We start from the raw sequence: 13,097 nt of genomic DNA, 5'->3' as shown, positions 1-13,097 counted from the left end.
TCCAGGGGTCGTACGGGACAAAGGGAGTACCAGGGCCTGGCAGCCTGGCTCCTATTAATACCAGCAGGAGTGCCCGTTTTTGCCACCTGCCGCTGTGCCCATATCTTGGCAGGCTGGCCAGGGTCACCTTTGGATTAAGAGCTTTCCCTGTGAATTCCCAAGGGCAGGGGCCACACTTGATTTCTGTGGCTGGAGACTGCGTGAACACACTGCTCCCTTGCTCCGATCATCCCCCCGCCCCCAGACAGCATCAGCTGCTGGGATCCAGAGCGTCCATGCGCTAGGGGTTGGCAGTGAGGAGTATGGCGTGCTGAGTGGGACCAGGCAGGATAGACAGCCAAGCACTACAACCATGGAAAAGGACACCCCCCAGGCCTCCTGGAACCAGCTTGGCTTTGGGGGCCTCGCTGCCAACCTCTGAGCCGCGGGAGCTGTCTGTGTTGCAGTGACCTGCCCTACCCCTAACTCGTGTGTCTGGGAAAGTCCAGGGGCTGAAGCAGAGGACACCTGGGTCCTATGCCCTGTTCTGCCACTGACCTGGCTGTGGTGACCTGGGGCAAGCCCGTTTCGCTTGCTGTGCTTCAGCTTCCCTTCAGTTCGGTGGAGGTGGTGACCGGGATTGGGCCTTTTGCGGTGGATTTCACGTGCTTTTTCCCCTCTCTCTCAGCTGTGCCGGACAACACAACCGCCATTGCCGTGGTCGTCCTCTCAGCACTAGCGCTGTGTGCCTTGATCGCCCTCGCTGTCCACCTGTACAAGCGCCGGCAGAGCTCCGAGCGGGGCACCTTCGAGAGCGCCCGCTACAGCCGCACCACCTCCAACCCCAGCGAATCTGCCGAGAAGAACATTCTGGTGTCTGACATGGAGATGAACGAACAGCAAGACTAATGGAGGGAGCTGGGGGTGGGGGGAGGGACTGAGAGCACCAGGCACACTATCTCCACATCAAATACACAAGGTCAGCAAAGCACAACAGCAGAATCACTGCAGCTGGGACAGGGAAGAAGAGCCAAAAGGGGTCTGGGGTGGAACCAGGAAATCAAACACGGGGCCAGCAGCGTCTCCCTCTCGCATGCTCTGGGAGGCACAAAGCTGCCCCGTCTGCTCCGCAGCACCCATGGGAGTTTAGGGGAAGGCAGTCTCTAGGCTGCAGGGGGAGGGCAGAACGTCGCCCAGTTAGGGCCTTTCAGAGACCTCCACAGCAGCCAAGGCACCTGCAACCCTGAGGTACTAATAGCCTCGAGCATTTAGGGCCATTATGTGGCTCTCTGGACTGGCTTCCCACATAGGAGACAGGCTGGTGGCCAGAGAGAACTTCCTTCCAGGTGAGCGATCTCTAAACCCAACTTTTCCCCCCATCCGTGTATCCAGGTGGGAGGGCTCCCCACCCCTCCCCAAGCGTCTGTGTCTGAGCTAGCTCCATCACGCCTCCCTGGGTCACTGCAGCACAGACGCTTTCTTCATCCCTTCCTCAGTTAGCAGAGCATGGCCACGGGGACTGGAGCGTGGTATTGCACTAACTCCCCTGGGATCAGATCAGAGGCCCTCCTTTCCCATCCCCCCAGCAGATACAAGGCATGAGCACTCCCTTCTCTTCTAGCGCTGTGTCTGATCGGGGGCGGGTGGGCTGCAAGGGGATGGTTTTCCATGTAGCCTTCGTTCCTACGCTGTCATTTTTCCTGCGCCTTCTCATCATGTCACAGTGCAATTATATTTATTCCATAGCGTGTCAGAGACGGAATCCCTTGCCCATCCCCACCCCACTTTTCCGCTCCTGTGGACTCAAACAGAGCCACATCCACCAGGTCCGAATGACTTAGAAAACTGGAAGATGAGCTGACACTCTTTGTCTCATATGCCGACAAGAGGCTGCAATGAGACTTGAGGCACCAAGCGGCTTGGTCGGTGTCGTTCTGATTGCAGATTTCTGACAGGAAGTTCAGAGTAAGGAATGAAAGGCCCCTGACACTACAAAATGCTCCTGGGCCAGATATGGCCTGGCTACAGAGCTTGCTTACACACAGCAGATGTGTTCATTATACGTTCCTTTAATGCTCTGCCAGAGATGGTTGACATGCATTTAAATCAGGTATTTTACACACACTGCCATGTGGAGGCTGAGCAGTGTAACAGTTTATCGTTCCCATGACTTCACCCCCATTAAATTCTACATTCCTACCTTACAATATTTAAACTGTCACATTGTCTTTGAAGTTCAGTACATATCAATCTAAGTGCCTCTGAATCATACTGTTCTTCTAATTAGACAACCCAAACATGGAACACTTGGCCATCTGGCGGGCTGTTAGTTGGAATCTTCGAGGAGTCCTTCTGCCTCTGCCATGTGCAGAGTTTGCTCTGTTGATTGTTCTTTCTGAGGAACAAACAGTAGATGTCAATGGTTTGGGTTGAACTCTCCACTGTTGGTCTCAGTCTCACATGATCTGGGTGCTGAATTCTTTTTCTTTACGACAGCTAGAGTTGCCCATCCTTTTTCTCCATCCAGTTTGACGTGAGCAGTCACCAGGTTCTAGACCTGGTGGTTCTGTGAGTGGTGTTTGTTCTAAAAGTGTCCATAAGCTCTTTTAGCCTTGTTATCCAATTTGGCTACTCTCTTCATGTGTGGCTATTTTGGAAATATGTTCTTTTCCAAAGCTGGAACAGAAGGTGTGAGTTGTCCTCCCATCAGGAGTGGTGCTGGACTATATCCAGTAGCTGCCGCTGTTGCTGATTTGTGACTCAGACAAGCAATGAATGAATCTTCCTGCTGCAGGACTTTCCTGTCTGCCTGTAAAGCTTTCTCATCTCTCCATTTGCTTGTGAGTAATATAGGATGCTAGTAATATGATCAAAATCATTATTTCGTTTGGAATTACTTAAATTCTGCTGCAGTGAGTTATGGTCCATTGTTCATCACTAGTTGTCCTGAAATACCGAAGTGTGCAAAAGTGCATTTCAGTTCCTCCATCACACTGCAACATGTTATGTTTTTCAAGTACATTATTTCTATATATCTGGGAAAATAGTCCCCAATGACCAGGTAATGATGTCCTCTGAATTCACATAAATCTGGGGCTAGTCTCTTGCCAGATCTGTCTGGTAGAGATGTTTGTACACTATATGGTTCAGCATTATTTCTGAAGTTAATTTGTACTGGATCGCCTCTCAAAAGTCCAATATCATCAAATCCTCCACTGAGTTCTTCCACCTTTCTCACTAGGCCTATCATGACTGCCATGCTGCAGTTGAGAAGGTTGTTCATTTTTGATCCTGTGCACTCTGAATGCAAAATGTTTGTAAGTTGTTTCGATGGTGAACTGGCCCATGCAGTTCAGAATACCACCAAGGCTAATCAGAGCTGTGTCAGGTGAGCTCTGGGAGGTGTGGAAGATGATTGAGTGTCTCTTCTGACATGACTGTGACATCAGCTTCTGCATCAATTTTAAAGTCAATAGTCTTGCTATGAATATTCAGTTTCACTCTCCAGGCAGGTTCTGTGTCATCACAAGTGGTAGATCGCAGAAACAATGGCTCTTAATTGTCTGTAATATGAGTCACCTCCTGACTGCTTTGGTGCAGCAAATAGCTGGAAAATTTCCATATTTCCTGCATTTATTACACCATGTGCCTCTGGCTGGATTTGCATCGTCTCCTGGGATATGACTTTGTCCACACCATGTACATGTAGGCTGGAATTTGTCCCTCTGAGCCTGGAAGTTCTTTCTCCTTGCCTCAGGGGCTTTGTGATAATGACTTTTAACACTCAAGTGTCTTTTTACAGTTTCTAAACTAGTAGGTTTTTCAAGTTGATCTGGGTTTTGCTGTCTCACTAGCTCAGAATGCTTTGCTCTCTGTATAGCTATGGCTAGAATTAAATCACTCTTCAGTTGTAGCTGCTGTGAAAGGTTGTTAATCTGTTAACCCAGTAGCTAGCCTCTCTCTGATATTTTCATGTTTTGCATTTCCAAAACATGAAAATTGTATGCATAGCTCTTATAAAGCATTCAACATTTTCCCCTGGTTCTTGAATTCTTTGGTGAAAACAATGCTCTTTCATAAACCACATTTCTCTGAAGTATAAAGTATGCATCAAACATAGCCAGAACCCTTTCATGGTCATCTTTGTCTTCAGTAAAGTCAAGGATTTAAAGATACGATCTGCTTGTTTCCCCATAGCATAAATTAAAGAAGATACCTATATATCAGTTTCCTTGTTGAGCTTGGTAGCCATGTGAAACTTGCAAAATATGGTTTTCAGTCTGTCCATTGTAAAGGTTTGTCAAAGCTGAAGTTCTCTGGGGCACTGAGATCCTGCAACCTTTGTTGCTTTGTTCCTTCTACACCTCTACCCCGGTACAACACAACCCGATATAACACGAATTCAGATATAATGCGGTAAAGCAGAGCTCTGGGGGGATTGGGCTGCACACTCCGGTGGATCAAAGTAAGTTCGATATAACATGATTTCACCTATAACGCGATAAGATTTTTTGGCTCCCGAGGACAGCGTTATATTGGGGTAGAGGTGTATTTGAAACCTTTGTTGCTGTTTTCTTTCTGTTTCTATTCTTATTTTACTCCTGTCACCACGTCATGTTCTTCTGTACCAGACATGGACTGGCTGCAGAGTTTGCTTATACATATGAGATGTGTTCATCAGAAGATCCTTTAATGCTCTGCCAGGTATGACAGAGGTTCATTTAAATAAGGTATTTTACACATAGCGCCACCTAGTCGCTGAACTGTATAATACAGTTTAGCATTCCATGACACTCACTGCTCTCCCTCTTCCAGTACCCAGCCACAGAGCTGCCAGACTGATGGTCTCTCTGCTCTCTCTCAATCTGTTCCCCTTCATCCCCAGCACGGACCGTTCCATACCAGCCATTCTGCTGTTAATCTCTGCTGACTTTCAGACCAATCGTGTTTCTTGGGAGAAACAGCCCAGAGCGTTTAGTTGGTTTTCTGTTGTGTTTGGAATTGGTTGCCTCACTTGGACTGTGATAAAAGGGGAGTGGGGTTGATTTTGGATGTTTGGGTTTTTTAAAAGGAAATGATAGCTTCTCGCTGTACTGTATTGAATGCGTGCTGAATATATACCTTTTTTCACACAGATGGCCAGGGAGTTTGTGGTTGCCTGTTTCATGTGTTAAGTGTAGCTAGGAAGGAGGGAGGCAATGCATGGCCAATACCCTTCTTTCATGCTTTTGAGCTGTGCAATAAGAGAAGCCTGGGTTTCCTGGGGAAGAAGCCAGGAATGGAGCTCAGCTTTTCCACTCCACCATCTGGCTTCAGTGACGAACGCTTTGCCAGAGTTGGGATACCAGATGACTGGAGACAGCGAGAGACATTCAGCCCTTGAGGGGTGATCTCTGATAGGAATGGGACGTGAAGGAGGCCTTCAACACTCTGGAGCGGGACAGCATGCCCCTGCAAGAGACACTTGGTTTTAGCCCTCTGCCTCCGAGGCTTGAATTTTTGTTGTTTTAAAGACAATGGGAAATAGCTAATTTTTGTTACTCTAATGATTATGGCACCTGTATGAATTTTAAAATTTGTTGATTTCACTTAAGCTGGAAATTAAGTGTTTGTAAAACTGTTTTCCTGGGGTTTTTTTTAGTTTTTGTCTTTTTGGTTGGTTTATTTTCGGTGGTGTCTAAAATCTGCCATAATAGTTCACAGTGAGGGGCAACATACAGACAATGGAACTGCCCCATTTCCATTTCTTTGTTGTGGCTTTCTCTCTGTTTATTTCCTGAGGATTTTTTCCAATTCAGAGCTATTTGTTTGTACATATATTGAGGGGGGCCCTCAGCGAACGAATGCACTAGCCTTTGAGCTTTGAAGATCTGGGTGGAAAAACTCGAGGAGGATGAAAATGAATGTGCTGATCTCATTCTAATCCCCAGTGGGCATTTAGCTACATCACACACACAAACCAACACTGTTAGCATTGGCAGCCTCTTCCCCAGGGATCTTCAGAACTCAAATAGCAGGAAGGTTGCTTGGTCTGAATGGAGGTATACTGGCATAGCTGTGGGGGGCCCCGAGCTGGAAAAGAAAGGTGATGCTGGTTGGGGCTGAAGAGCTTGGAGGGGTCCCTGTACTGAAACAGCAGGGGATTACAGCACTTTTTAAAAAAAAGGCGGGGGGGGAGTTAGTTATGTTTCTGATCAATTCTTTTTCTTTCAAGGTGAAATAACAAACTCAGAACTGCACAATCTAGGGGAAATTTTGTATGGAAAGATTCATGTCATCAGTTGACAGTGACTGGGATTACCGGAAAAATTCATATACAGTTAAATGGTATTTCCCATCACCGTTAGAATGTGAAGAAATGCATGAAAGGATCCTATCCATTATATGTTTTTCTTTAACTCTCCATGTTTTGTAAGATCCTTCTAGAAACTTGGAAATGAAATTTTCTTTCCCTACCAATTTTTTTTCTTTTTCTTTTTCTTTTTCTTTTTTTTCGCCAAATGCAAGAGTTTGTTTTGTTTTTTGTTTTCCTTGGGTCCCTAATGGTCCCAAGGAGCTGGAGCTCAGATTTAGCCTACCTCTCTGCTTGTGTCTGTCCTCTCTGCTATCACCCAGTTCATGGAGCTGCATTTGTTAATGGCTGCTCTGCAGATGGTCAAGGGACCTTACAGGTTGATTTTTGGTGCCCCTAGAGTGAGGCAGGGGCTCTTTGTCGTTCTCTTTAAATCTCAGCGAGCGGTGCACTTTTTTCAAAGGGGGCATTTATATTTTGCCAGCCAGTTCCACCAGTTTCTGAGGTATGTCAGATTTGGAGCCAGCATTCTGGGGTTTCCTCAATAAGAGTTGGAAGATTTGGGGGCTGGAATTCAGGATGGTTGAATTTGATCATCTGAGCCTAGAATATTTGTATTTTATAACTTGGTTTTCTGGCCCTGATTCATGAACGCAGCCTTTTTCAGGACCAAGCTTAAATATTGCTTCTATGTAAGCATGTGCTTCAAGATTCCAGAGCCAGAAGGAACCATTGTGGTCTTCTAGTCTGACTTGAATAACAGAGGTCATGGAACTTCCCCAAAACAATGGCTAGAACAAATCTTTTAAAAAAAATCCAAACTTGATTTTAAAATTGTTAGTGATAGAGAATCCACCATGACCCTTGGTAAGTTGTTCCAATGCTTAATTACTCTCACTGTTAAAAATGTATGTTTTATTTCCAGTGTGAATTTGTCTAGCTTCCAGCCATTGGATCATGTTATAACTCTCTGCTAGATTGAAGAGCCCATTATTTAATATTTGTTCCCCAAGCAGGTATCTACAGACGGTAATCAAGTTACGCATTAATCTTCTCCTTGTTAAGCTAAATAGGTTGAGCTCCTTAGGTAGCTCTCTCTGAGGCAGGTTTTCTAATCCTTTAATCATTCTTGTGGCTCTTCTCTGCACCCTCTCCAGTTTATCAACGTCCTTCTGGAACTGTGGACCCCAGAACTGGACACAGTGTTCCAGCAGCAGTTGCACCAGAGCCAAATACAGAGGTAAAATAAACTCTCTTCCTACACTAGATTCCCCTATTTATACATTCAAGGATTGCATTAGCCCTTTTGGCCACAGCATCACCCTGGGAGCTCCTGTTCAGCTATAATTATCCACAGAGCTGCTGCTTCCCAGGATAGAGTCTCTCATTGTGTAAGTGTGGCCTCCATTCTTTGTTCCTGGATGTATACAATTACATTTAGCCAGATTAAAACCCATTATTTGCTAGTGCCCAGCTTACCAACCAATACAAATTGCTCTGTATCAGTGACATATCCTGTTCATTATTTACCACTCCCCCAAGTTTTGTGTCATCTGCAAACTTTATCAGTGATGATTTTATGTTTTCTTCCAGCTCCTTAATAAAAATGTTAAATTCCACAAGGCCAAGAACCAATCCCTGTGGGGCCATACTAGAAACACACCAATTCAGTGATGATTCCCTGTTCGCAATTCGGTTAGCCAGCTTTTAATCCACTTGATGTGTGCTAGGTTAATTTTATATCTTTCTAGTTTTTTAATCAAAATGCCATGTCTATCACACTTAACATTGGACTGCCTGGATCCAATTTTGCCTTGCTTTATACCCAGCACGATCCAACTGATCTCAATGAGACTGCACATCAGAGCAGAATTTGGTGCTGTGTGTCCTACTGAAGCTTTCTGCTGCTTTTACTCGTTGATTTAAAAAAAAACAAACACAGAGCTGGAGCTTGAAAGCAGAAAAGCTAAGAGTAGCCGCAGTTGATTTTTTTTTTTTCTCCAGCGCACTCCTCATGAGTGGGGGAAAGAGGAGCTGATGCGTTGATGGGAAAGTCACAATGGGCCATGATGTTTAATGACAAACAGCAATGGAAATCTTTCTGAGAAACACTACATTGCAGAGGGGGAAAGGACATTTGAGTCACCCTCACTTTGGAATTTTAAAGCTTTCAGGATGACTTGACCTGATTTCAGGTAGATGGCTTATGTCATGGAGGGATCTCAGTAGCAAGTTCGATGCTGGTTTTAAACAATAAAGTCCAGAATGAGAGAGGTTTTTAAATTAAAACTTTCAAAGGCAGAAACTGCTTGTGGTAGCAAAAGGAACATAAGAAATGGTGGAAATAAAATGGAATAAGTATTGTCATTTTTTAAACCTTGAACCAGATAAACCTGCTTTAAAGGAATGGCTAGTTAACTCTGAGATTATTTTTGTTACCATCTCACTTTGCACCCAAACCTGGTTGAGCCCAAGCTGATCTAGAAAAGGATACTCAGTATCATTTTAAATTCCTTTTTAAGTTTCCTACCGACTACTTATCTGTCAGGCAGAAATGCAGGTGGTCTCTCTCAGGCTGACCACTCTGCCACACTTCACCTCACCTCTGCATTCCAGAGTCTGGGTAAAATTTTTGAAAGTGCTTAAGTGACTTAGGAATGTCAAGTCGCTTTTGAAAATGAGGCTCTTTTGAATTTTTTCCGGTAGCTCTGGGTGCATGTTACATTAGTCTAAATTCTGAGTAATTCCACTGATGTCAATGGAATTACTCCAGATTTAAACCATTGTATTTGAAGATCAGAAACTTGCCTTACAAGTCCAGGAAACAGATGTCCTTTCTTGTATGTTTGCTGGAAAGAGAGGAGAGGAAAATCTCACTGTAGAAGAATTAATACTGATCATTCATCATAAATGACAATTCATCTGCAGGTTTCACAGTATTTCTATATGTCCATCACTTTCCAACAGGTAGAGGCAGACATGTTTGAAAATAGTCAACTCTGTAAAGCAGAGGTTCTCAAATTGTGCTCCGCGGACCACCAGTGGTTCACAAGCTCCATTCAGGTGGTCCGCAGATTATTCCTTCTAAGGTGCACACCTGGGGGCCATACACAAGAGAATGAAGGGCTGTCCACCTAATTAGTGTAGCCGTGCAGGTGTGGCTCCACTAATGAGGTGCCTGGACCCTGGAGAAGATGCACATGTAAGGTGAGGTGGTGGCCTTGGGGGGAATAGGGAATAGGTGGGAGGAGGGGGAAGTGAGGTAAGAAGAGGGGGTAGGAGGAATTTGGGACATGCAGGGCTGCGGCAGCCAGAGAAAGAGGCGACTTTCTCCAGCTCCAGAGCTGCAACTGCTGGGGAGAGAAACCCCCCTCCTTCCACCCCAGCTCGGGGGCTGCCACAGCGGGAGAGAGAATGAGACACACACCCCTTCTTCCCAGCTCAGCCCAGTGGCTGCCATGGCAGGGGAGAGACTACTGATATTAAAATATGAGTTGTGTGCTTTTATTTGTAGAAGAAATTTTTTTTCTATTATTAAGGTTTTATTTTTTATAGTGCTTTATCCAAAAGGCTTTACAATAGTTAGCTAATGGTACAAACAACATTTGGAAAGATCATTAAGTGGTTCGCTGAGACCCTCAGCAATTTTCAAGTGGTTTGCAAAAAAAAAAAGTTTGAGAACTACTGCTGTAAAGATTAGTATGACAGATCAGAAAACACGTATGTAGAGCAAGGAGTTCCTTAAAGAATCCATAACTTCCCTTTCATCCCAAAGCCCCTGTGGCTTCCTTCTGCCACTCTCCTCTGCAGGCAGGAAGGATGCTGCAGGTTTCTCTGCAGTGTGGGAAGAGTCCTCAGTGATGCCTTGTAGCAAAAGTGAAGCAGGGGGCCTTTGAAGAATCTGCCAGATAAGGGATGGCTATGAAGTAAAGAATGAGACTGGAAAAAGGAGACATCAGGGTGGTGGTAGTTGTTTTTTGGAGTTTGTTTGAGATCATAGGTGACATTTTGATACAATCTGTGATTTAAAATAAATGTGGCATGACTTGTGATTTTGTACCTAAATTTTTGTTAAGCAAAAATTTTCTTTTCCCCAAGAATCAGGCAAGCACAGACAATACTGAAGGGGGTTTATTCACTGTACCAGGAAGACTGATAAACGGCTTAAAAGGTGTGGGGTTACAGTGATCAGTTATATATCTTTTATCACTTCATTTGCATTTATCTTGTTCTTACAGAGACAAACATTGTCTCAGAGACAGAGAACGCATTTAACACGACAGTGACAGGAACAGAACATGCACATCAAACTGTTTTGATGACATTCATTATTCATGAATACCTGGTGGGGTGGGGTGGGGTGGGGTGTTACAAATACCCAAAGGGCTGTGAAGGGAGGGTTTGTTCTGTTCTAAAAGCTGAGTTACTGGGCGGATATTTGACCACAGAAGTTTATCAAGTGTTTACAGTTGTCAGTGTCCTTGAGCTTCTAAAGCATTCCTGTTTGATCTGTGGGTTCTGTCTTAGTCGTTAACTAAATTTTAACTCTTGCCTGACAGTTTGTTATGACAAACTCAGTACCCCAAGGTAGAGGATTCAAATCACTCTCTAGCAACAGCAGCTCATCAAGGAATGGGGGTTTATCAGCACTGTCTAGATCACTCTTTGCGTTGTGCCCAGCTCCTAGGGAAAAAATGATGTTCCTGAGCACTCAGAAACGTATCTGATGGAACAATATATTTGACGATTTTCAGAGTGGATACAGCATTTCTGGAGAAAAATGGGTACATCCATCTGTGCAGGGAGGGGGAGCATACTACTGTGCATTTGCCCAGGTAGTCAGTCTCTGCAAACAGCTGAAAACAGCTTTTCATGGCAAAATGGCCATTCAAAAGGAGAACAAAAAATGATTCCACTTTGTAGTGGGGTGGTTACCTGCTTCTGCCCTTTGGGGTAGAAAACAGCCCAGGAGAGGACTGTGGCTGGGGCAAGAAGCCTGGGCTGATTAGGGAAAGTAGGCTCAGCTGTTGCCAAGCCCCAGTCAGGTCCAGCTGGCCCCTATAAGAAGCAATGAGCCAGAAGCCCAGGCAGTCTCCCTCTGCCTGTAGAGGGAGAAGGGTCTGGCTGCAAGGTGCTAAGTAAGGAACCTAGATTGGAGCAGGGCTGGGGAAAGGTCTAGGGAGCTGGGGAGCTCTGGCCTAGGAAAGCCACAGGCTGCATACCTGGTAATGCCTATTAGGTACTGGGTTGCAGGGGACAGCCCATAGGTAGGCAGAGGCAGCAGGTTGAAACCCCATTTGCCTATGATGAGGGGTGTACACTGCAGTCTGCCCCAGTGAGTGGGGACTGGCCAGAGCCTAACACTGAGGTGAAGTGGGGATACTGGGTGGGGGTTCCCCTGGGAGGGGGAGACCCTGAGACTGAGGGAGTTCTGCAAGGGGGGCCAGCAACCCAGTGAAAGGGCACTGGGTCTTGGGAGGGACACAGGGACCAGAGTGAGGTAAGGCAGATTACTGGCCTGCAGTGGGTGCTCCTAGCTGGAAAATGAGCTAATTCCCTAAGATGACCAGCAGGAGGTGCTGCAGGGTGAGTCCACACCCTTACACACTCACCTTGCCAAATAAATAAATACATTTTAAAAAAACCACTTGTTTTGCCAGCCTATTACTGGTAGCTCTGGTTTCTATAGTATTTTTAAAGTGCCATATGGATTGCAATTACTGCACATTGTTTAAAAAATAAAAAAGTAACAGTTAGTGGCAATTTTCATTTCACCCAGTGGTGAAAACCACTCCTCTGAATAGAACTGGTTTGTACAAAACAAGTAACCTCAAGATCTTTGTTTCCAATTCCCAGAATCCAGCCACAAGTCTGGACTCAGAAGATGCTACTTGAGCAGGATAATGGAGGAACACAATGCTCAGTGAATGCTTAATAAGTGATTTTACTCATAGACAATGACAATCCTACTAAATACTCTTCACTCAAACCACAAGCTATATGATGTTATGTGACTAATAGCTACTTAAACAACTATTAAGTTCACATTGTGTAGCTAAGTTCTTGCTCTGATAACCATGCTAATTGATACAGTGGTATTATAATCTGTTAATATAATATATTTTGAGTTGATATCCAAGCTCCAGGCCACCTTGTTTATCACTACACGATCCAGAACTGGTATTTCTAAAAGCTACACTAGAAAGTTACCTTTTGCTGACAGTGGGTGTCAGCAGGGGCAGCTGAACTGCCACCGAACGTGGTTTAGATGGTAGTATAGCTAACGACAAGCCATACCGTGCACAGATTTAGCTGCGCCCAGTGTCCGCAGTAGTCCATTTGGTAATGTAGACAAGCTGTACAGGGATTGCAGCTCAGCACCTCTGGTCAGATTCTGAACTCTCAGTTACACCACTGTAAAACTAGACTTTAAGCAGAAAGGAGGAGTGAGTTGGGGTAAATGTTTTTCCTTCTAGCTTTCTTCTTAATCACCTTAGTAATTAGTGTATGTGACTCTAAAGAAGCTAAACTGCTTTATACCAGCTGAGGATCTTGCCTGGTTCCCAATCCTGCTAATATTCACATGTGTGGGTAACTTTACTCACCTGCAGTTCAACTGACTAATTTACATGAATGGGACTACTGACATGCAAAAGCTTCCACAAAATTGGGCCCTTATTATGAATTTTTTACTTTAACAGGTTTTTATTTTTTCTAAAGAAAAAATTCATCTATTAATGTAATTATTGATTTATTGGATTTTCAGAGCCTCCAACAAGTTGATGTTCCAGTAGTCAGAGATGAAATGCCCAAGGGGAGCTTAGAA

General features: G+C 44.8%; 1 protein-coding gene across 3 annotated transcripts in view; it reads left to right on the top strand.

Moving 5' to 3' along the window:
* MRC2 (mannose receptor C type 2) overlaps positions 1-12,487 on the top strand; it is a 116,337-nt gene extending 103,850 nt beyond the window's left edge. For 2 of the 3 annotated variants that reach the window (XM_030541416.1, XM_030541415.1), the window contains exon 30: positions 668-4,347. In XM_030541416.1, the coding sequence (XP_030397276.1) occupies positions 668-888 (221 nt within the window). In that variant the 3' untranslated portion in view covers positions 889-4,347. Of the gene's footprint in view, positions 1-667; positions 4,348-12,127 lie in introns of those variants that run through there. The other variant, XR_003997593.1, reaches the window with a different exon arrangement.
* Positions 12,488-13,097: the final 610 nt, after the last annotated feature.

Source organism: Gopherus evgoodei, chromosome 23 (genome assembly GCF_007399415.2).
Source record: "Gopherus evgoodei ecotype Sinaloan lineage chromosome 23, rGopEvg1_v1.p, whole genome shotgun sequence".
Lineage (NCBI taxonomy): Eukaryota > Metazoa > Chordata > Testudines > Testudinidae > Gopherus > Gopherus evgoodei.
The sequence above is the reverse complement of the archived record's forward strand: the minus strand, read 5'-3'. Positions and strand labels throughout refer to the sequence as shown.